General features: G+C 39.7%; 1 protein-coding gene across 4 annotated transcripts in view; it reads left to right on the top strand.

Moving 5' to 3' along the window:
• The window catches only part of TSPAN12 (tetraspanin 12), a 63,507-nt gene that overhangs the window by 37,058 nt on the left and 4,797 nt on the right, over positions 1-21,652 (top strand). For all 4 annotated transcript variants that reach the window (XM_035020990.1, XM_035020989.1, XM_035020991.1 and 1 more), the window contains 2 exons: positions 4,204-4,311; positions 8,436-8,579. In XM_035020990.1, coding sequence (XP_034876881.1) covers positions 4,204-4,311; positions 8,436-8,579 — 252 coding nt within the window. The remainder of the gene's footprint in view (positions 1-4,203; positions 4,312-8,435; positions 8,580-21,652) is intronic.

Here is a 21,652-nt window from a genome sequence, read left to right as displayed (position 1 = left end):
GTTTGTTTGTTTAAGTGAGGCTTAAATTCATGACCACAAGATCAAGACCTGAGCCTAGATCAAAAGTCAGAGGCTCAATCCACTGAGCCACCCAGCTCCCCTAATTTGAATGTTTATACTGTAAACATGGTCCCAATACTTCTGAAAATTAATATTTTCTTGTCTGTGTCTAACACATGGTTCCAAATCATAAATTGTAATATTTTATTTGCTGTACTGTATGTCTTTAATTCCACAGGTTGCTTAAACATCGATATAATAGACTAGAAGTAACATATGTCCGAAAATAATTTTGCCAACTTCTGAGTGTATAATAGGAAAGATTCGTGTTTACAGCAAGATCTGGGAAAGTTTGAAAATCGACATGTAAGCCTCATAAAATGCCCACCTCAGCTGTACCCTGATGACTAGGAAGCATGAATCTTCTGTTCCCAAGAAGCTGAGCTATCTTCCTTTAAGAACTATATTTGAAGAGTTGCTGTGTGTTTACTTCAGCCTAGAAACACTCTCATAGTTTGAGACTTGGCTACATGAAAGCAGCTTTTAAGCATGTTTTCTCTTTCATTTTATCAATTGAAATCAACTTTCAGAGCTAAGTGAGAATGAACAAGGATAGGGTTTCTCAGTCGTAAGATTTTACCAGTTACTTTGGGTTTATCACTTGCGTTGCTCACCCAGGGCATTATTACTTTTTTAATGTTTGCCTGCTTCATTGGTGACAATTGGTGCATTTATCACCAATGAAGTTGAGCACCTTTTCATGTCTGTTTGCTGGCTGTTTTCATGGTGGCCAGAGTTTTCCACTCTAAGCATCATAGAGTCATTTTGTTTTGGGAAGATGATGTTTTTCAACAAGTAGTCCTTGGACTGTCTACAGGAGGAATCATCCAAGGCAATTCTTAAAAATGCACATTAGAGGGCACTAGGCCAGATCTGCTAAATCAGAATAGAGGGAAAGGCAGAAGAAGAAGGGGTAGGGACGGGGCATTCACATTTGCGACAAGTTCCCCAGGTGAACCTTCAACATATTTTTTTAACATGTGAGCTCTGAAGAAGAGAGGGAGATTATTTTGTATTTTGTATTTTGTATTTGTATTATTTTGTATTTGTTTTAGTACACAACATTTCAGCAGTTGTGTACTAAAAGTGAAGTCCTTTCGGTACCGATACAGTTATTAAAGATTCTGTGGTGAATCCGTTACTGTACTGTGAGACTGTTTTGAATGCTAAGCGATAATTACAGACTAATGGTACTTTGCATACTCTAATTTGCATGTAAACGAGGCTTCGGTGCTGCGACACATCTGAACCCGCCTGAAACACTCATGCTTCCCCTGTCTGACAACTCTTAGTAAGAAGAGAGAATTCATGATTATTTTTTTCCTATTAAAAATTGAAAAGTCAGGGCAGGTTCTGACTAGTTTAATAAAGTTAAGAACTTTCTTCAAAATGAAATCTCCTGTTAAAATAAGAATGTTCTTGCTGTCTTTGAGAATCATATTTTCACTCCATCCCTAGAAACATCATGTATTTCGGGGAGTGAAAGAGTAGTTGGTTCCAGACTCAGTTTCTGGGTTTTATTGATAAAGAGATGGTCGCTTCTAATTTTTTCTGTTTTCAGGAAGTACATGTATCTCCCTGACATTCAAGTGATAGATAGTAGTCGTAGAATTACTATTACTAATAGCTTTTGATTATGTTCTTTTTGATAATTAAAAGGGTTTTAGAAATGAGTTTTCTTTCTACAGATTTTGAAATGGTTTGTATAGCTTTTATGTCATACTATTATTTGATAAACCTCCTAAGTTATAACAAATATGAAATGAATTAACTTAAGGGATTTGAGAGGAAATGTTTTGATTCTAATATCATCTAATTCTAGAAAATACTTCTATTCTGTTAGGGAGCAATCTGCAAATATCTTCCTGGTATCATGGTGGTACCAAATGGATATACGCTGCCGTTTCAGTTGAGTGCATAGGCCACTGTTTGCTTATGTAAATCTTCCCCATTAAGTTACCAGGATAAAGCAAGGGCTGTTGGGCTGTTTTGAGTGAAATGTGGCAAATGATCTTTTGGAAAAAAAGTTTGTCAGAATTTTTTTATTGCTTTTGCACTAATAGCAGTGTGAATGAAACGTGCCATTAAAGTTTATTAGCTGCCAAATTTTGCAGAACCCAGCCTTTGCATAGAATGGGCTTTGTACTCTTAGCTGTTCCATGCAAGAAGCCAGTAAGTGTGTGTTTTCCTTTATGGCCAAATCACAGTATTTTGTGCCAGAACCTCAATGATCTCCTCTGTTTCTTGCCATATTTGGTCGCACATCGATTGTGGTTACAAGAGGGAAACAGCTTATATTTATTTTGCAAAATAAAATTTAAAATAAGAATGTTCTAATAACCAAATCAAGAGATTTGACATCAGTCTGTTTCCCCGTTATTTCTGTCGTTTTGTCACTTCCTATTGATTATTCCTTCTTTAGAAAAATTTATCAATAATATTAACTGTTTGAGATTATAAATTTCTAGAGATTTACTTCATTTACTTCATTTCCATTTATTTCCATATCCCTCAAAGGGATATGAAATAATTACTTATAATGAGTAGCCTGAATTTTGGTTTAGTTCCCTGAACTTTGTTGAAACCGTGTGAACATGAAGTACACCCAGTCAGACCTTTTTTGGGGGAACAAAGTTGTGTGCCCAAGTGTTGGCATGTTTTCTTCTGTATGTAGATTTCCAAGTAATAAAAAAAGAGAATTAACAAAGGAAAACAATGAAGAACTTTTGTGGTCAGGAATTTTTAAACTACTTCTATTGATACTGCTATTTTTAAAGATTTTTTTGTTTTTTAATTAATTTATTTATTTGAGAGAGGGAATGAGAGACAGACAGCAGGAGAGGGAGGAGGGTCAGAGGGAGAAGCAGGCTCCCTGCCGAGCAGGGAGCCCGATGCGGGACTTGATCCCGGGACTCCAGGATCATGACCCGAGCCGAAGGCAGTCACTTAACCAACTGAGCCACCCAGGCGCCCCGATACTGCTATTTTTAAAATAAGATTGCAAAATAGTCCTAATCTTGAGTTAGTGTCAAGCTTGCTTGGCTAATCCTGGTCTGTATTACTACATACATCAGATATGGATATTTGTCCAGTTTCCCAGTTACACATTCTAAACATAATACCACATGTGTGGTGAGACTAGGATGTGTATGCGTCAGTTTCCCCCCGGGGCGCTGTAGATAAAACACTGCGTGATGCGCTCACTAGATTTCCAGCCAACTGCTGTGTTGTGTACCTTAAGCTCTGTCATGATTAAACACTCTGTTAAGGGACACGGTGCTAGGTGACTTGAGACTAGAAGCACAAAAAGTGCTTTAATTTGAGAGGTATTTTTCCTAAATTTCTAACATGGGTCCCAAATCCAATATTTGGAAAGATATCTACACACTTATTCCAGAGTGAGGCATGACTTGAGCTGGATTCTTTCCCTTCTTAATTCTTATCCCTTTGTTTTGGTACTACAATCTGCAGTCACTTCATATTTTTTTTTGGAAAGATTTTATTTATTTATTTGAGAGAGAGAGAAAGAGAGAGAGAGGAGAGCACGAGCAGGGAGAGAAGCAAAGCAAGAGGGAGAAGCAGACTTCCCGCTGAGCAGGGAGCCTGACCTGGGGCTCGATCCCAGGACAATCCCAGGACCATCCCAGACCCCAGGATCATGACCTGAGCCGAAACAGACACTTAACTGATGGAGCCATCCACGCGCCCTTGCAGTCACTTCAAAAACCAACTCCATAGCATTATGAAATCAAGTCCAAGGGCATTTCTGGGCAGGGATTATTTGTTATGAGGATCTCTTTAGCTGGACCTGTAGGATGTACGGTAAACTGCTTATTTTGTGATTTCCTTCAGCTTGATATTGGCATTAAATGATTTTAAATTTTTTCTTTGCTTAATGTAAAGAACTTCCTCATTTACTGCAAATATCTACACATAGAGATTGTTTCATAAGTAAATAACCTTGAACTTACTTTAGGCCACAAACAAATATAAATTTAAAATAATATTTGTTAATTGCAATACATTCCAAGTATGCATATGAGTGTGTGAGCGATTACATTTGTGAATATGGGAATGTTTGTGTTTCTGAACTGAATGTGTGTGTTTGTACGTCCCAGTTGTTGATATTTTGTTTATCTCTAGGTTCCAGTTCAGTGGTCAGACATGGTCACTTTGAAAGCCAGAATGACAAATTATGGCTTACCTAGATACCGGTGGCTTACTCACGCTTGGAATTTTTTCCAGAGAGAGGTAAGTGCTGTAATTTCTGTGGTAGAGGGTATGGAATAAATGGCACACTTTGAAAGCAATGTTCAAAGCTTTGGCTTTTGTCATTTTCTCTGTGCTGAAAAGTTAAGCCTGTGATTCAGTTACCACTGGTGTAATTCTTTATTGAGAAATTCCTCAAGTGACTCCATGCCCTGCTTTTCTTCCTGTGTATACCATTTCCCCTTCATTTCACGTGGTTCACATATATTTTAAGAATTTCTTAGAAGCCATTTTGCTAAACTACTGTGAAATTTCCTTTTTATGAGTGTTTCTTGATAAATATCCAAGTTTTATTTGAACAGATAATTTTTCATGACTTTTAGAGCTGTCTTTATTTTAAACAGTTAATTTTTTTTTTTTTAAAGATTTTATTTATTTATTTGACAGAGAGATAGACAGAAGAGCACAAGCAGAGGGAGTGGCAGAGGGAGAGGGAGAAGCAGGCTCTGCACTGAGCAGGGAACCCGATGCGGGACTCGATTCCAGGACCCTGAGATCATGACCTGAGCCGAAGGCAGACGCTTAACCATCTGAGCCACCCAGGCGCCCAATTTTTTTTTTTTTAATAATAGCACTTGTTTGGGAATTAAGCATCGGTATATCATTAAAAGTATGAGCTTTCTAGTCAGAAAAATCTTGGTTCAAATTCTGGCTATGCTGCTTATTATTCCATGAGCTTCTGTAATTTACTTAGCTTCCTTCAGCCTCAGTCTCCTCATCTGTAAAATAGGGATAATAAAAGTACTTGCCTCCTTGGGTTGTTGAGAAGATTAAATGGGATCATGAGTTTGATCTCATTTAGCTTACAGTTATTGACTATAGCATAATAAAACATAGGTGCTTTTTGCTTTTCTTACCTAACTTCCATATAGCCCTGCACCCACTCATCTTCTCAAACACGGACAACATGTAGATATTTAAAATCTGGTGACTTGAAGTTCACTACTGGTCTTGCTTCAAACCACGCTCTTCTCCCAAGCAGTTTCCTTGTGATTGAAGATTCCCCAGTGACCAAGTATACCCTTTTCCTTTTCTTTCATTTCAAGCTGGGCCACAACAAGGCATGTGAGAGTTGGTGTCTTCCGGGATGGATATCCAGCTGTCTGCTCAGTTACTCTGTCTGGGATACGGGCAGAGGTTTCAGTCCAGGATAATCTCCAAATCTGGCTCTTTGTGTTACAGTTGTTGAGATGGTGAAAATTACCATTGTGACACAGATTTCCTATTTATTTAAATGCTTCCTGGCTTTGTTTGTTTACTGTTCATCTGTACTAAAAACAACATGAAGGGAAAATAAGTGAGACATTAGGGGATTTATAGTAAGCTGTGGTCAGCTACTGCTCTGGGTAGAAGCTGCCCAGAGCTCTTTATTTTCTGGGATTTCTGATGTAGACCGTGATAATCCAGGTTAAAACAACAAAGCAAGCTTTTCCCCAGTGGTACAAAGAGGGGCTCCATCTAGATAGACCATGTATAGCATTGCAAATGACAGTATCTATGTTTTTAGCTTTATTGCATGGTAAGTTTCTCCTCCATCTCATAGGCCTATTTCACATAATAGGAGGGGGAAGACTTTTGGGCACCCTGAAAGAGTTTTTTAAAGCCTCTTGTGTTAGTGTGTCAGGGCTGTGGCCAAAATAAATGATCACAGACTGGGTGGCTGAAACAACAAAAATGTATCATCTCACAATTTGGGAAGCTAGAAGTGTGAGATCAAGGTGTACGGGGTTGGTTTCTTCGGACGCCTCTCTCCTGGGCTTATAGACAGCAGTCTTCTCCCTGGTTTTCACATCATCTTCCTTTTATATATGTCTGTGTTCAAATTTCCTCTTTTTATAAGGACATCCATCATATGGGATTAGAACCCACCCTTGTGACCTTGTTTTAATTTAATTACCTTTTAAAGATCCTCTCTCCAAATATGGTCACATTCTGGGGGTTAGAATTTCAACATGAATTTTGGGAGGGGGGAAACACAATTCAACCCACAACACCCGGCTCCCAAAATAAATTGTAGAGCTAAAAGTGACCTCGTCAGGCCCCATTTGTCCTGACGACTCCTTCAGTGCCGTTCTGGGCATGTACCTCACCGTACAGGACTCACATAAGCCCTAGGGATCTTTCTTTAATATCTTTTTAAAAAACTGATTTTTAAAAATGTGTTTACTTATTTAATTTAACATAATGGCTGGAGAACAAGCTTTGGAGTAAGTAGGCTCTGCCACACACTAGTCTGTGGTCTCCACAGGTTATTTGACCTGTGAAAACCTCACTTCCTTTGTAGGTCAAATGGTGGTGGTATTTTCCAGTTTGACACAATGCTAGCAAGAGTGGCTTTATTTCATAATGTGATTTTAAAGGAGGTGGGAAAGCTGCAAGGAGATGTAGACCACAGTCCTGTGTGTGGCATAATGGTGGGTTCATGTAGGGGAGTTTTAGGGAAAATTTCACTACCAATCTAGTATCTTCTGTTGACAAAGAAAAACAACTATGTAAAAAGAAAAAATAGCTCAGTGACTTATTAAAATTAAAAAAAAATATATCTGGCACTGAACATGATATGCTTAAGTTATTTGGAAAAGTCATTTCTGTGGAGCACCTCATTTCCTGACAAGGCCAGATAAATGGGCTGCTCTATTGTGGATGGAGTTTGAGTTCCAAGAACTGTACTTTTGTCATCAACATAGAAAAACACATGTCGTTAGGAAACGAGAGAAGTCGGTTTTCTCTGAGCGCAAGGACTTAAAAAGCCTGATTGGGAAATGTAGTAGTTTATGATTTTTGGAAGGTGAAGTCTTTTTGACTACATATGTTTTTTATGGATATTCAATGACTTATGTAAAATGCATAACGTCAAATTATGTTTGAGTTAATGTGTGATGTTTATGGCATATCTGTAGCTTTTAGAACAAGTTTATAAAAGGAAAATACTAAAAATATAAAAAATGTTTCTCCAGAAGTTTTAGTATTACTCATAACATCAGTAATTCATCATTTGTAATACTCTTAAGATGGTTTTTTTCTTCTTAAAAGTTATTTAGGCAAATGAAAAATGTAAAATCATTTTTAGTGTTTTCTGTGTTTCATTTTACACGAGAAATTCAGAATTCTCCATAGTTGATTTTAGTTGGATTTTGAAATGGTGGACTGTGATATTTTATGATACGGTGTTAATCCTGGACCCAGATTGGTCTGTTGGGCTACATAATTTGTAGAGCCAGACACTCTTGGCAAAGTTCTTCTCAGTGATTGCCCAGAGTTCTTGTTTTTGACTATATGGAAGAGTAACTCCCTCTACCCAAGGGCAGAAAATTATCATAGTTAATTATTCTAATCTAATCTGCATATGTCCTTAAGCAGTGTTTCTAAACTTTGACCAGAGAAAGTTTTTGCTAAAACTTGGTGAAATGAGACAAAAAAGAACAAAACACAGCATAGTTTTTCTTAAATCCAATTTTATTCAAGCTAAAGACACATCATTTCTTCTGAGATTATGGTGACAGAATATGATACTTTATTTCAAGACTCTCATTCAGTTAAATAAACATGTGTTGGCTAAACCTGTGTTTATATCTCAAAATTTTTTTGAAAAATTTACTGGTTAATGAATTCAAGTTGGGTAATTTTTGTGATGTGCGCTTTTGGTCAACGACTCTTTCTCCAGAGATTACGAAAACTTTTAATTTAATTTTTGAATTTGTTAAGCAGTTAAATTGGTAACTAGGTGATACACAAATAAATTGATCAACTAATCTTTCGTGACTAGAGGTTTAATGATAACTATAAAAGTCCAGCTAATTGTTTTGTTACTGTGCATATTGACTCTGTTGCTATTTGATCACTTGTAGAGGATTGTACAGTTGGGGAAAGACTCAGTCATGCCTCATCTGATTTCTGGGGTTATGAGCATTATTGTTCAGAATTGTTCCGTTACGGAGTCCTTCGTACATTTCTGTCGTCAATATAGAATGTACACATATCTTTAGGTGATGACAGAAGTGAGTTTAGCTCTGGGTACAAAAATTTAAGAAATCTAACGTTTAATCTTCTGTAAGTTAAGAAAATATTTGTGTAGTTTCTGAGCCTGACCAGTCATTCTTTTGCAGTTTAAGTGCTGTGGAGTGGTGTACTTCACTGACTGGCTGGAAATGACAGAGATGGACTGGCCCCCGGATTCCTGTTGTGTTAGGGAATTCCCAGGATGTTCCAAACAGGCCCACCAGGAAGATCTCAGTGACCTTTATCAAGAGGTAAGGCCATATGTGGTTAACTTATCATGCATATTTTCTTATAACGACTTTTAAGTAAAGAATCAACAACATGGCAATGAAATTTTCCCCTTCTAAATATAAAGGCCCTTAAAAAATTTTTCTCTGGTATGTGGAGAAACAGGATAAAGCTAAAAATCAATATAAAAATCTGAACCTTATCACATGTTAACAAAGGAAATTGGGAAAGACTAGGTTTAGAATCAACTGGATTTTTAAACTGTACTGTGTAGAACCAATTTCTGTTGCCTCCTAGGGATCCTTTGAAAACAGGTCCATGCAGGGTGTGTAAAGAACTCTGGATATTCGGGAAGACAAGGTTTGGAGTTCCCGGACAGGATATGTATTTTAGGGCCTCCACACAGACTAAAACGTATGTAGGAAAAATAAATAAATAAATAAATCCCACTCTCCAGGGAAAATGCTGTCCTCTACTCTTCAGTTCCCCCTGCTGGCTAATGATCAGCGATGTTAGTTTTAGTTGGCAGATTTAATGGAGTTAGATGCTCACTGGGTTTAAAATCAATCATCACATGCCCAGGAAAGTTGCATGGCTGTGTTTTCTGGGAGAATTTATCTGAATCATCAGTTATTCCTTTATTAGCAGAAGTTCTCCTATTCCTTCATTTTTAGTGGTGATTTTCGAACTTTGTTAGCAGCAGAATCTTAATTCAAATTAAAATCTAGAACTACACCATCCCGTACAGTGGCCAATAGCTACATGTGGCTATTTAAACTAAAACTGAATTAAATTAAAATGTCATTTCCTTAGTTGAATAGCTACATTTCAAATGCTTAAAGGCCACTTGAGACTAGCAGCTTCTGTATCAGACAATGCAGATATAAGACATTCCCACATCACAGAAAATCTTATTGCAGTCTTGATCTAGAAAGGAAGATCAAAATGTAAATCAAATGGAAGGGAAGGTGCTCAGGCCACGGGGCTGGGATCATTTCCCAGGAACATCTCCAGTCGAGCATCTGGGTATCAGAAAGCACTATTGAAAATCTCTGGCTTACCATAAAGTTAACAACTCACACTATTCATAATATATCATCCATACATGCACGTACACACACACACACACACGTATATAATATAGCTATAAAGAGTGAAACTTGAAAACAGAATGTCATGATTTATAAAACATGCCTTTTTATATATATTTCAAGATGGTTACCTTAGGAGGTTATACATTTTTCCCTAGAAATACTATTATTGTTCAAAACATCTTTTAGGCTGCCAAAGTCAGTTGTAGAGATGCACAAAAATCAGTTTCATTAATTTATGGTGTAAATTATTTGAAAAAGATGGTGGATTATGTACACAAATGATCCATCATCTTTATATCTTAGATATGTGTAGCTTTTGGCTGTTAAAAAATTCATCTCAGAGGACAAGACTACGCCACATTAAGCATATCCAAAATAAAGTGCTTTGGGCTCTGAAGACATGCCACAGAGAAGTGTGCCAAGTATTTTTTAAGAGATTCAGAATTGTGTTAGTTTCCTAGGGCGGCTGTGACAAAGTACCACAAAGTGAGTGACTTAAACAGCAGATATTTATTGCTTCATGGTTCCGAAGGCTAGAAGGCTTGAAATCAAGGTGTTAGCAAGCGTGGTTCCTTCTGAGGGGGGTGAGGAAGAATCTGTTCTGTGCCCATCTCTCAGCCTCTGGTGGTTTGATGGCAATCTTTGCTGTTCCTTGGTTGTAGAAGCTTCACCCCAATCTCTGCCTTCACCTTCACATGGAATTCTTCCCTGTTTGTATATATCTCCAGATTTCACCTTGTTCATAAGGACACCAGTCATATTGCTTTAGGGACCCACCCTTCTTCAGTACGATTTCATCTTAACTAATTATATCTGCAATGAGTCTATTTCCAAATAAGATCCCATTCTGAGGTTCTGGGGATTAGGACCTCAACATACGCATTTGGAGGGGACACAGCTCATAACAAAAATCGTTGAAACAACTGAATTACTCAGGTTGTTTATTTGAAAAGATATCAAAGAATTATTGGGTCGATGTCTCTGAGTTCTCCGTGATTATGCTACATCTTTTTTTCTGGGTGAAAGTCTGAAATAAGGACGGTCAACTAACAAGTTCAACAGTTAAAGCCCTGTTCATTCCATAAAACAGAAAACAGTGCTTAATATTTCCAAGATATTATTAAATGCAAACATAATTGTGGATATCCAAATACATTATAACTCACTACTAGGTTTTAAAGACACAGGTGATTACAGTAGAGAGGTGTAAGTATAGAGGTGGATTGACACCTATCCAACTTTCCTAGTGTGAACTTTTGTTAGTGTTTAGGGGTGGCAAGTCAATATGGGAAATCACTGGGCTACACCACCATATATAATAATCTCTACTTTCTTTAGTGATTAATACTGCTAATATGATTATAGCCAACATTGATCATAAGAATGTCAGAACACGAATCAGTTTACCAGATCTTCCCATAAAGTCTGAATATGGACAGTCACTTCAACTGTACTTTGTTTAGTTGAAAGGCATTCAATTAAACATTTGATAAAATTTTCTTGCTGTAAAAATGCAATTCATTTTTACCAGTTTGTCTTAGGTTATTTCCACTAGTAGTATTTATCATGGAATGCTTTACTTTCAGGCTGTCTATAATTGCTTATTCCATGAATTTTGAGATTGAAAGAAGCCACATGATTGTGCGTGTGCAAGTTGAAGAACCAGATTATCTGAAAGGCTTTTTCATATTTTCATCAAAAGACTTTCAGTAGCAGGCTGGCATTGTCAGTTACGAGATGTTCTTTAGACAGACTTCCCACAGAGATGGAGGTTCATTACATCAGAGTAAATCTGCTTTTACATTTTATAATTAATAACAGATGCTGGTATTGGTAATGATATAGTGCATAATTATATGCATAGTTGACTTACAAAAGTGGATCACTTAGTAGCTTTATGGCTCAAGTACAATTAAATCCATCATTAAAAATAAGACTTAATTCCACTTTGCCCTGGAGGACATATGTTTCCTAATTGAAGAGTGCCCAGAGACCATCCACCTGGAAGATGAGGGGTCTATCAGGGAGGAACAAGTGAGGGACAGCTGGAGGTATTTACGTTGCTTATTCTGAAGTAGCAAATACTAAGGGGAGATATTTTAGATGTCTTCAAATATTTCAAAGTTCATCATTCAGAACAGGAACTAGACTTACTCATTGTTGCTCCAAGGGCCAGACGTTACAGGAAGGAAATTTTGAATCAATAGAAGGAAGACCTTGCTCACCAAAATCCGTCCAATTGTGACACAGGTTCTCTTGTAAAATAATGAGTGTCTCATCACTAAAAATATTAAAGTCAGGGTCAGATAACCATGTCATTGGGGGGTAGGATGGGTTTTTTTTTTTTTTTAAGATTTTATTTATTTATTTGAGAGAGAGAGAATGAGAGAGAGAGCACATGAGAGGGGGGAGGGTCAGAGGGAGAAGCAGACTCCCTGCCGAGCAGGGAGCCCAGTGTGGGACTCGATCCAGGGACTCCAGGATCATGACCTGAGCCGAAGGCAGTCGCCTAACCAACTGAGCCACCCAACCAACTGAGCCACCCAGGCGCCCCAGGATGGGTTTTTGAATTAAGAGTGGATCTGGACTCGATGAACTTCAAGGTCCCTTTTATCTTTCATATTCTGTAAGCTCAGAGATAAGAACTGGCTTTCTTCCTGCAATCTTTCTTCAGTAGTCTGAAATCAAGGAAATAAATCTCTCGCAACCATCTGGTGGTCTGCATGGTCCCTGACCCAATAATATTTTATGACACATTTGGAACCTATGAAAAATGACAGAGCAGAAATATAGCGACAATCGCACATTTTAGAAACGTTCCCATCAGAGATATTGTTGGATATGTTACCAGGTCCTCCAATACCTGTAATGAGCTACACACTTGTATAAAAGTGTAGATGTAAATATCGCAGATGAAAATATTTCTGATCATCAATTTGGTTCCATCACATTCATTAAGTCAGAATGTTTTTTGAGTGCCTCCTGGGCTCCAGGTGCTATTGTAAATGCTGAGGATGTAGCAGAGAATGTTGCAGACAAAAATCCCTCCTGTATAACTTAGATTCTAGTTAGGACAATAGACATTTAGCGAGATAAACACAGCAATAAAAAATAATTTCAGGCAGTGGTAAAAGCATTTTGAAGACTCTAAGTAGGGTCGTGTGCTGGAGAATGGTTTTATTGGCCTGGGAGCTACTTAGGATGGTTAGGAACCCTCTCTTTTAGGAAGTGACATTTGAACTGAGAGCAATAGATGAGAAGGATGCAGCCATGCAAAGATCCACTGGAGAATTTTTTTTTTTTTCTACCCTAAGAAACTACAAATGCAAAAGCCCACCCAGGGCTAGCCTAGGCCAGTGATTACTGACTGCTGACTACCTTGTTCTTTGGGATTGTTTGTGCAACCACACTCTCTAGATACTAGGTGTGAGACCTGGCCTCAGCAAAACATCAGACTCCAAGTTGAAGTTGGTAGAACACAGGACTGGGATGTATCTCTTCCTTCTCTCACTGGCTGAGTTTTCTACCACATCGTTACTAAAGTTCTCTGTCTAGACCTGATCTGGAGGAAAAAACAAAACAAAAACCAGAGAGACAGAAAAATAAAGAAGGCTAGCAGAGAAAAAGGTTTTGCAGAGAGGGACTCCCAATCTCTTGCCCGTGGACCTAAGCTCTTGCTGGACAGGCTTCAAGGGAAAGGTGATACTGCTAAAATTGTTTTCAATATTTTATGTGCCTTTTTTTCTGTGACTAGGATCCACAGCTTTCATCAACTTTTCTTGGGATTTCATACCTAAAAGTTTGAAGAACCACAGTTGTAGAGATAGTTGCAGTGTCTGCTACCCCAGATGTGAAATGAAGCATAAACATCTCCTCAAAGGGACTGAAATGCCATTTTCCTCCTCTGTATGCCACCTAAGAAAACTACATGGAAGTAAACATGTTCACAACAGGCCCTACTTCACATGAACCAACTCAAAATGTAAAACAAAGAGGAACAGAGAGTGAAGTAAAATGTATCCCCATAGACACATTGTTTTGTAGTTAGAAGAAAGACCGCTATGAAAAGATATTGACTGCTTCTTCAGAAAAATAGTATTCACAGCAGTTTATATGAGGGCTGGACAGAGAGATGGTTTCCACACAGCTGAGTGCCTCCAGAACACTTTCCTTTTAGACCCTTAGTTAGTCTTTCTATGTTCCATGTGGTATTGGGTTTGAGTAGCAAATACTCTTTATGATTTCCTTTGTGACAAGTAATTTTGCCCCAAACCATTTCTGCCTCTTTAGGTGGTTGTTTATTTCTTCTCTGAGTAAGAGAAAGCATCTACAAACAGGGTGATAGGGAAAGGCAGGGAGCATGGAAGTGAAGGGATGTGATCTCTCTGAGCCTTGGTTTACAGGATGAAGAACCCAGATGGTGAAAAGTATGTATAGATCTGTAGTGCTCACAGAAGGTACATGGACATATAGGGATGCTCCCCCACATCATCCCAGTTAAAGGTGGGGGCAGCTCACAGTGAACCATGTGGGATGGTTCATTTTTTTGTGGGCACACACAAGAGCACAAGCAGGAGGGGCAGAGGGAGAGGAAGAGAGAATCTCAGGCCGACTCCGTGCTGAGTGCAGAGCCTCACGCAGGACTCGATCTCAGGACCCTGAGGTCACAATCTGAACTGAAACCAAGAGTCAGATGCTTAACTGTCGGCACCATCCAGGTGCCCCTAGGATGGTTCATTTTAAGTTTTTGTTCTCTCTGTTGTGTGTTATCTGCTATGTGAGCTGAGAGTCATGAATTCATGCTGTCCTCCCTCACAGATTGGAAGTCCTGTTCTTCCTTATCTCCTTCGTACCCTGTTGTTGTTGGCAAATGGTATTTGCTTTATAATCTATACCATTTTTTTTTTCTGGGCAGCATCTCAGCCCTCAACACTTTTTGATAACACTCTTCTCCTGTTAACAGTTAGAAAGGTGAGTCAATACTATATATCTATTTCGACTAATAGAAACAACTTTAATTTTATAATTTTCACACACAACATCCTAAACAGAAATACTTCCTTAGCAATTCTCTGCGGTAGAGACATGACAGAGTGTTGTAGATACAAAAGGAGTTGGTGGGGGATAGGGGTATGTATGGCTTTCTGGCAAGTTCTACATAGTTATGAGATTGATTATTTTTCTCCCAGGTAACCCTGCTCTTAAATTACTACTAGGATTCTTCTTACGACCAAGTAAATCACCACACTCACAAAAAAAGCTAAACAAAATGAGGGGCGAGTGTTGAAAGAGAAATGCAAGGCAGGACGCTAGTAGTAACAGCTTAGGTCCCCGACCAGGTGCTAGCCAGGTTCAGTAACATAAAGTTAGTCAAGTCTGCATAGTAATGATCTGCACATCAGTGGCTCGAATGAGATAGGAATTAGATGAACCCAAATGGGGGCACAAGAAGGAGCCAGACACAGGGTAGGCAATCTTTAATTACCATTGTGTTTATGTTTGAGATGTGTAACACGAGGGGCTCGTCATTCATTGAGATAAGCAGGTGCTAGCCACATGCAGAAGACATTTGAGGGGCATGGGGCCGAAAAGGGCCTGGGGCAAGCAAAGAGGCCGCGATGCAAAGTTCCAGCTCAGCTGGAGCATGGGGCGGGAGGGGGGCCTCCTGGCAGGGCTGGACAGGGCAGGCACTGCATTAGGAAGAGCCCTGGCTGTCCTGCTACTGCATGCATTTTATGGTAAAGTCTGTGAGTAGTTGCCACACAGAAAGGCAGGCCACGTTCACAAATTGGAGGCATTATTATGAAAGGAAGGCTTAGCACTGAGTAGTCGCGGGATTCCGATTTATTAATAATGAAACTCCCTTCTCAGATAAACACACACAGAACCTCCTGCCCAGAGAGTGAACGGTAGGCAGCTTTCAGGCTCAGTGGTTATTGAGATGGAATATCCCCAAGAAGTTCCATTCTTGGGGTTCTTTTATATGAAGTCAAGAAACTCCCTCCTGCCTCTCGGCTGACTCCATTATCTCCTCAGCAACTGTCAGTGGGGGTTGGGTTGACTCTGACTTGGGTGATGTCTGTTTTATCATCCAGAGCCCTGCAGGACCAGTCTGTGCTTGGTAGGGGGAAAATCCCTTTTATCTTCAGGCTTTGCTTCATCTAATCGGGCTTCGAACCGCTCTGCCAGTTTTGCCTCAGGTGGACACATGCATGTATTCTTTCCTTTCCCTCTCTTCCCGACATAGTTCCGTTGCAGGTTTCCTGTTACCTCTTCACTGCTCCACTTCTCTTCTTGTGCTCTGTTAATGAAGACTTGCAAATATTGCCTTTAGAGTTTTTACGCCAAAGAAAGCCATTATAATATTCTGACCCGAAAGAAGTACTTCACGAAGTAACAATTGTAGATTTGTGCGTCAGAATCATTGTGTCAGCATTGTGAAGCAGAGTGGAGGTGAGGACCGGGTCTCCAGGCGGGGAGCAGAGGTAGGAACCTGTCACACATGAGATGACACTTGGTAGACCTAATTCAGGCAGAGATGTGGATTTTGTGCGGACTACACAGGGAAAGAGCTCATTCCAAATGCAACGACTTGAATACGGTGGGAGTCTATTTTTCTCTCGTAAACTGGTCCGGGGGGCCAGGCTCCTGGGCAGCTCGGCTGCATAGGTTCCTCCAGGGACCCAGGATGGTGAGACACGTTCATCTTTTTTTAATACCTGTCTTCCAGAATTACTCCTGTTTTTCTCCAGTTCCAGGCAGTGGGAAGAAGGAGGGCGTGGGAAGACGCTCCAACGCGTTCAGCGCTGCACTCATCATCTCTGCTCCCATTCCATTGACGAGGGCTCCCGTGGCCCTGCTTAGCTGCAAGGGAGGCTGGGAAGTGGGGTCTCTGGGAGGCTGTGTTCCCACAGACAGCACTGATTACTGTGAAGAAGTGGAGAACAGGGGCGCCTGGGTGGCTCAGTTGGTTAAGCGACTGCCTCCGGCTCAGGTCATGATCCCGGAGTCCGGGATTGAGTCCCGCATCGGGCTCCCTGCTCGGCAGGGAGTCTGCTTCTCCCTCTGACCCTCCTCCCTCTCATGTGCTTGCTCTCTCTCATTCTCTCTCTCTCAAATAAATAAATAAAATCTTTAAAAAAAAAAAAAGAAGTGGAGAACAGACTGGAGCAGGTGGGGGCACTGGCAGTTTCTATTAAGGTATCGTCAGTGTAGACGAGGCAGTGAATGCATGGGGGGATCGAAGGTCCGACGAAGAGCTGGTGTCACATCTGCAGGAGAGGACGAAGTTGGGGCATGGCACCGCGGAGGGAAAGAGGAGGAGACCCACCTGTTGGAGACAGAGGAGAAATGGAAAGCAGTGTCCTGGAAGTTCAGGAAGGAGAGGTCTTTAGGGAACAGTGAAGAAGTGTGGTTCAGAGGTTAAGTCTGGGCTCCAAAGCCAGGCTCTGGAGGTTTAATCTTTGCTCTGCCCTTACTAGCTGTGTGACCTTGGGCAAGGTTTTCGTGTCTCTGGTTTCATTTTTCTCAGTGGCAAAATGTGGATAACCAAAGTACCCGGGTCAGGCTTGTTTGGAGAGTGAATTAACATCTATAAAGCCCTTAGAACAGTGCCTGTTTACAGTAAACACTACCAGTAATAGCTGAGAGGTAAAGTAAATTAGGGATTGGAAAGGACACCTTGGATTTTTCAAGTAAGATACACATTGATACAGCTCTATAAATATGCATGACCTTATTTGAGCCCTAAAATATTTCTATTAAGGCACAGTATTATTCTCTCCATTTTACAGATGAGAAAAGTCAGATAAGAAAAGAGGCTAAGTGACCTAACCCCATGTAATAGCTGGTCAGGGACTGAGCTCAGATCTATTTGATTTCAAAGCCCATATTTTTAGGCACTAAAGTTTTGAGATGTGGAATACATGGTGAGGAACAAGCTGAGTGTTTTTCACTTGTGAACCTCAAAGTCTGTATTTGTATAATGAGATAATAATAGTACCTACCTCATTCTAGTAGTACAAGGATAAATGGAGCTTCTTAATGAGAAATGCTTAGCAAACCACTTGGCACATAATAAACAATAATCTTCAATGCATGGTGGTAGCTAATGACAGTAATGACAATAATTGTAATATATTAATGTATTTATTAAAGTAATTAGAACAGTTAACGATCTATGATTAGATTTTTAACTAGCCAATTTGCACCCAGTTTTGCAAGTCAATACAGGAAAAGTATGCATTTTCTGGTTATATATATTTGTGCTGGCTGAAAGCAGATTTTCAGGTCAAGGTTTTGGGAACTTCACATGGTTTCCCACTTCACTTGTTTTAACACCTTCCCACTTCTTACAGACGCAATTTAGGTGGCCAAAGGGCCCAGTGAGAGACACTGTTTGATGGAGCAGCTTGTAAATGTGCTTCTGCTCCCTCCGTCAGGGAGTGCCCACTGCTGCAGCTGGCCTCAGGGCGAGAACAGCGCTGTCTGGGTTTTCTGACTCCAGAGTCTCTTTACAACCACATCTTTTTGTAAAAATGAAAAATGTTCCGTACATGCAGTCTTTTAAATTTGGTGATTCTGTCTATCCAATGGGGATAAAGTGAGAATTAAACAAGATATGAGGGCCTGTCATTAAGAAATAGGAAGACTTGGGGCACCTGGGTGGCTCAGGGGGTTAAGCGTCTGCTTTCGGCTCAGGTCATGATCCCAGGGTCCTGGGATCCAGCCCTGCTCAACAGGGAACCTGCTTCTCCCTCTCCCTTTGCCCCTCCCCACTGCTCTTGCTCTCTTGCTCTGCTGTCTCTTTCTCTCAAAATTAAAAAAAAAAAAAGTAAAAATAAAATCTTTTTTATAGGAATAGGAAGAAATAGGAAGACTTTTTCTACTGCATTTCCTAGGCATGGGTTTGGTTAACCTTATTCTTAAGAGAACAGAACGTCCCATGGTGAATTTTATTACTTGCTATTTAATTTTGTTTTTTAAAAGAAACATTTCTTCCCTGAAGCATTTATGATTATCAGTGGAGGACATTTGGTTCAACCTGTGTAAAGCTCATGGACTCATGAACTGCATTCAGTTTTTTTAATTTTAGAAGAAATGAGGCTGAAGATTATATATTTGTACCTGATAATTAACACAGTCATTTCAAACTTGACAGTCATGTGTATTACCAAACATCCATTAGAAAAATATCAATACTGGCATGTAGTGGTACCTACACCTATTTATACTTTATCTTCACAAGCTGATTAGAAGTCTGCCTAATTTTTTTATGTGGCCTGTGAATATTGAGTACTGAAAAGCCGAGGGGTTCTTCCAATTTTAGAAAATCATTTTGGAGCTAGATCAGAGCATAATTTCAAGTATATCATTTCCTCAAGTGAAATGAGGCATCCTGACATGCCTTCCAATAGATTCTAGGAAATATAGGGATTAGTGATTTTTTTTCTCTGGTAAAAAGGTACTGTTATTATTTACAGTTAATAGTTGACCAGAATTTTAATATTTCAGCAAGTAAAGTAGGTTAGCCATTACGCTTATTCATAATTTTGAATTTTCTGAAGTTACTAATGTAGGACTAACATAGCTTTGTTTAGGAAGAAAAATATTCAAGTAAATCAACTTAGAGTATTTTATTTTGAGAAAAGCAAGTAAGTGTAATTAAGTTCTTTCCAATTCTGAATAAAACCCCCTTTGTGAAATGGAATGCAGTTTTGAACTCTAACATTTCTGTTTCCTCTTTGACTCACTCAACAGAAATGTTTGTTTATGCAACTAAGTCTCTATGAATAGTACAATGGAGTATATCGAGACACATCTGTATGTTTTTTTCTCTAGACTTGGTGTCTTGTTTTCAACAACAGTGTCCAAGTTTCACTGGAAAGTGTAAACCTTATGCATGATTATCTGACTGGCTGAAAATAAGGTCACAACTTGTGTTCAGATTGAGTATCTGAGGATGATGTGGAATGGACCATCAGCCCTGGAGCTGTTTCTATGAAGAGTTTAGAGTGGCTGAGGAGAACAGTGCTTCTATACAGTGCTTATACAGGAATCTGGGAAAATACTATCCTCAAGACGAGGAATGTTCTTTTGGGAAGTTAATCCCTAACTTTAAGTAACTGTGTAGATGATTCACTGATATTCAGTGTGATGCCTGATATTCTGCAAGTTGCTACAGTGCCTTCTGGATCATCATCAAAAAATATTAAATTGTGTGCAGTATAGAGAGATTTGTATTTAATGAATTCTTTTTTTTAAGATTTTATTTATTTGAGAGAGAGAGAGAGTATGAGAGAGAGAGAGAGCACAAGCACGGGGAGGGGCAGAGGGAGAGGAAGAAGCAGGCTCCCCACTGAGCAGGGCTCCTTCCCAGGACCCTGGGATCATGACCACAGCCTAAGGCAGACGCTAACTGACTGATCCACCAGGCGGCCCTGTATTTAATGAATTCTAATGACAAACTTAAGTACTAAAATTCTGTCTTGTTTGAGGGGTTATCTATGTGCTCTGTAAACTAACTGAGGTAGTGATAGGGCTGACATATTGTTATAAAAATTGAGGATCCTAAGACCTTTGCTTTGAATAAACAACCCTTGCCCATCTTGACGCAGAGATAATCTTTGGGGATTACTTCCGAGATCTGGAAGGAGGTCAGGTCCTGACTATGTGTCATGTGATGCAATCCCATGTCCACACTTCTAGGGAACCTGAAAAACTTTTTGCCAGGGATCCAAACCTTCACAACAGCCTTGGTTGTCTTAATATTTTACAGCATTTTTAGTTTTTTAAAGTTAAAAATCAGTGTTATTTTCAGAGAAACATTGACCAAATCAGCACAATCCAGAAAGAGCTCAGTAGGCTGATGCAGTGTATATATTTAGAAAACTTGAGGGAATTAGAATATTTAGTTTGGAGAAGAGAATAATTCAAGAGAAAGTGATGGCTTCAGATACAGCTCTCCACCTTATGGAAAAGAGATCATCTGAGAGCAGAACCAGGACTAACACATCTTATTAGGAAGACAGGTTCCAATAAGGAAAAGTTGAAGAATTAGTGTTTTCAAGTGTGGACAGGATGGTCTAGTGAGTCAGGGAATTCCTTTCATTAGAAGTGCATTTTCTTTGAAGGTGTTTTTTGTGTGTATATGAGCCTTCCTTTCTTGTTTCTTTGCACATCTTGTTATTGTTGTTGAGAACGAGACATTCTAAATAATAAAATGTGGCAACTCTGGAAATCAGATTCTCCTGCCTGCCCAGAGTTTGTTGAGGTTGTTGTTCACTTGTTCCTTAATAACTTTCCTGAACTAGTTCTATAAACTCTGTGTTCTTTGTCATGTGTGGGCACTGAAGTCTGCTCAGTTAACTTAGGGGTCAGTTGATGCCTGGAACCAGTAAGCCTCCCAGTCTCTGTCAAGGGTGCATAGAGCTTCAAAGTTAGCCAGAGGTAAGATCTTAGTGCCTTCCTGGGTCTTTCCTTAGCATGTGCACAGCCCTGGGCAGGAGCACAGCCCGACTCACGTGTGGAACTTTGCAGATCCCCACAAGTATCCCAGAACTTTGCCAAGGCCCCTGGGGACTTCTCATTCCCCCAGATTTTCTTTTTAAGCATTTTGACTAGCTCCTTGTGTGCAATTATTATGCACTGCCTCAGGCAACCTCAGTGTTCCTCTGGTTGCTTCTGACAAACACCCTCGGAAAAGGCTGTTGGGCTGGTTGAGCTCCAACTCAGGTTCAAAGAAAAACAGCCTTGCAAATGAGGTCTTCCAGGGAACCAGGAGATAGGACAAATAATGACAATTCTCTGCAAATGGGGCTTTGAAGGAGCTCCAATCCTATTCTGTTGCCTTTGGCTTCCAGGCCACTGGTTTTCACCATAATTATGGACTGTTGATTTTCAAGGCTACTGCGGAGCTGGAGAGAGGGGCTGGGAGAGGGCTAATTAAAATGTGACAGAGCTTGCTGTTCTGAGACTTAGGTACTTTTCTTGAATAATGCTCC

This window comes from Mirounga leonina, unplaced genomic scaffold (assembly GCF_011800145.1).
Source record: "Mirounga leonina isolate KUSES-001 unplaced genomic scaffold, KU_Mleo_1.0 Mir_174, whole genome shotgun sequence".
Classification (NCBI taxonomy): domain Eukaryota; kingdom Metazoa; phylum Chordata; class Mammalia; order Carnivora; family Phocidae; genus Mirounga; species Mirounga leonina.
Note: the sequence above shows the minus strand (reverse complement) of the source record. Positions and strands in the feature narration are given on the sequence as shown.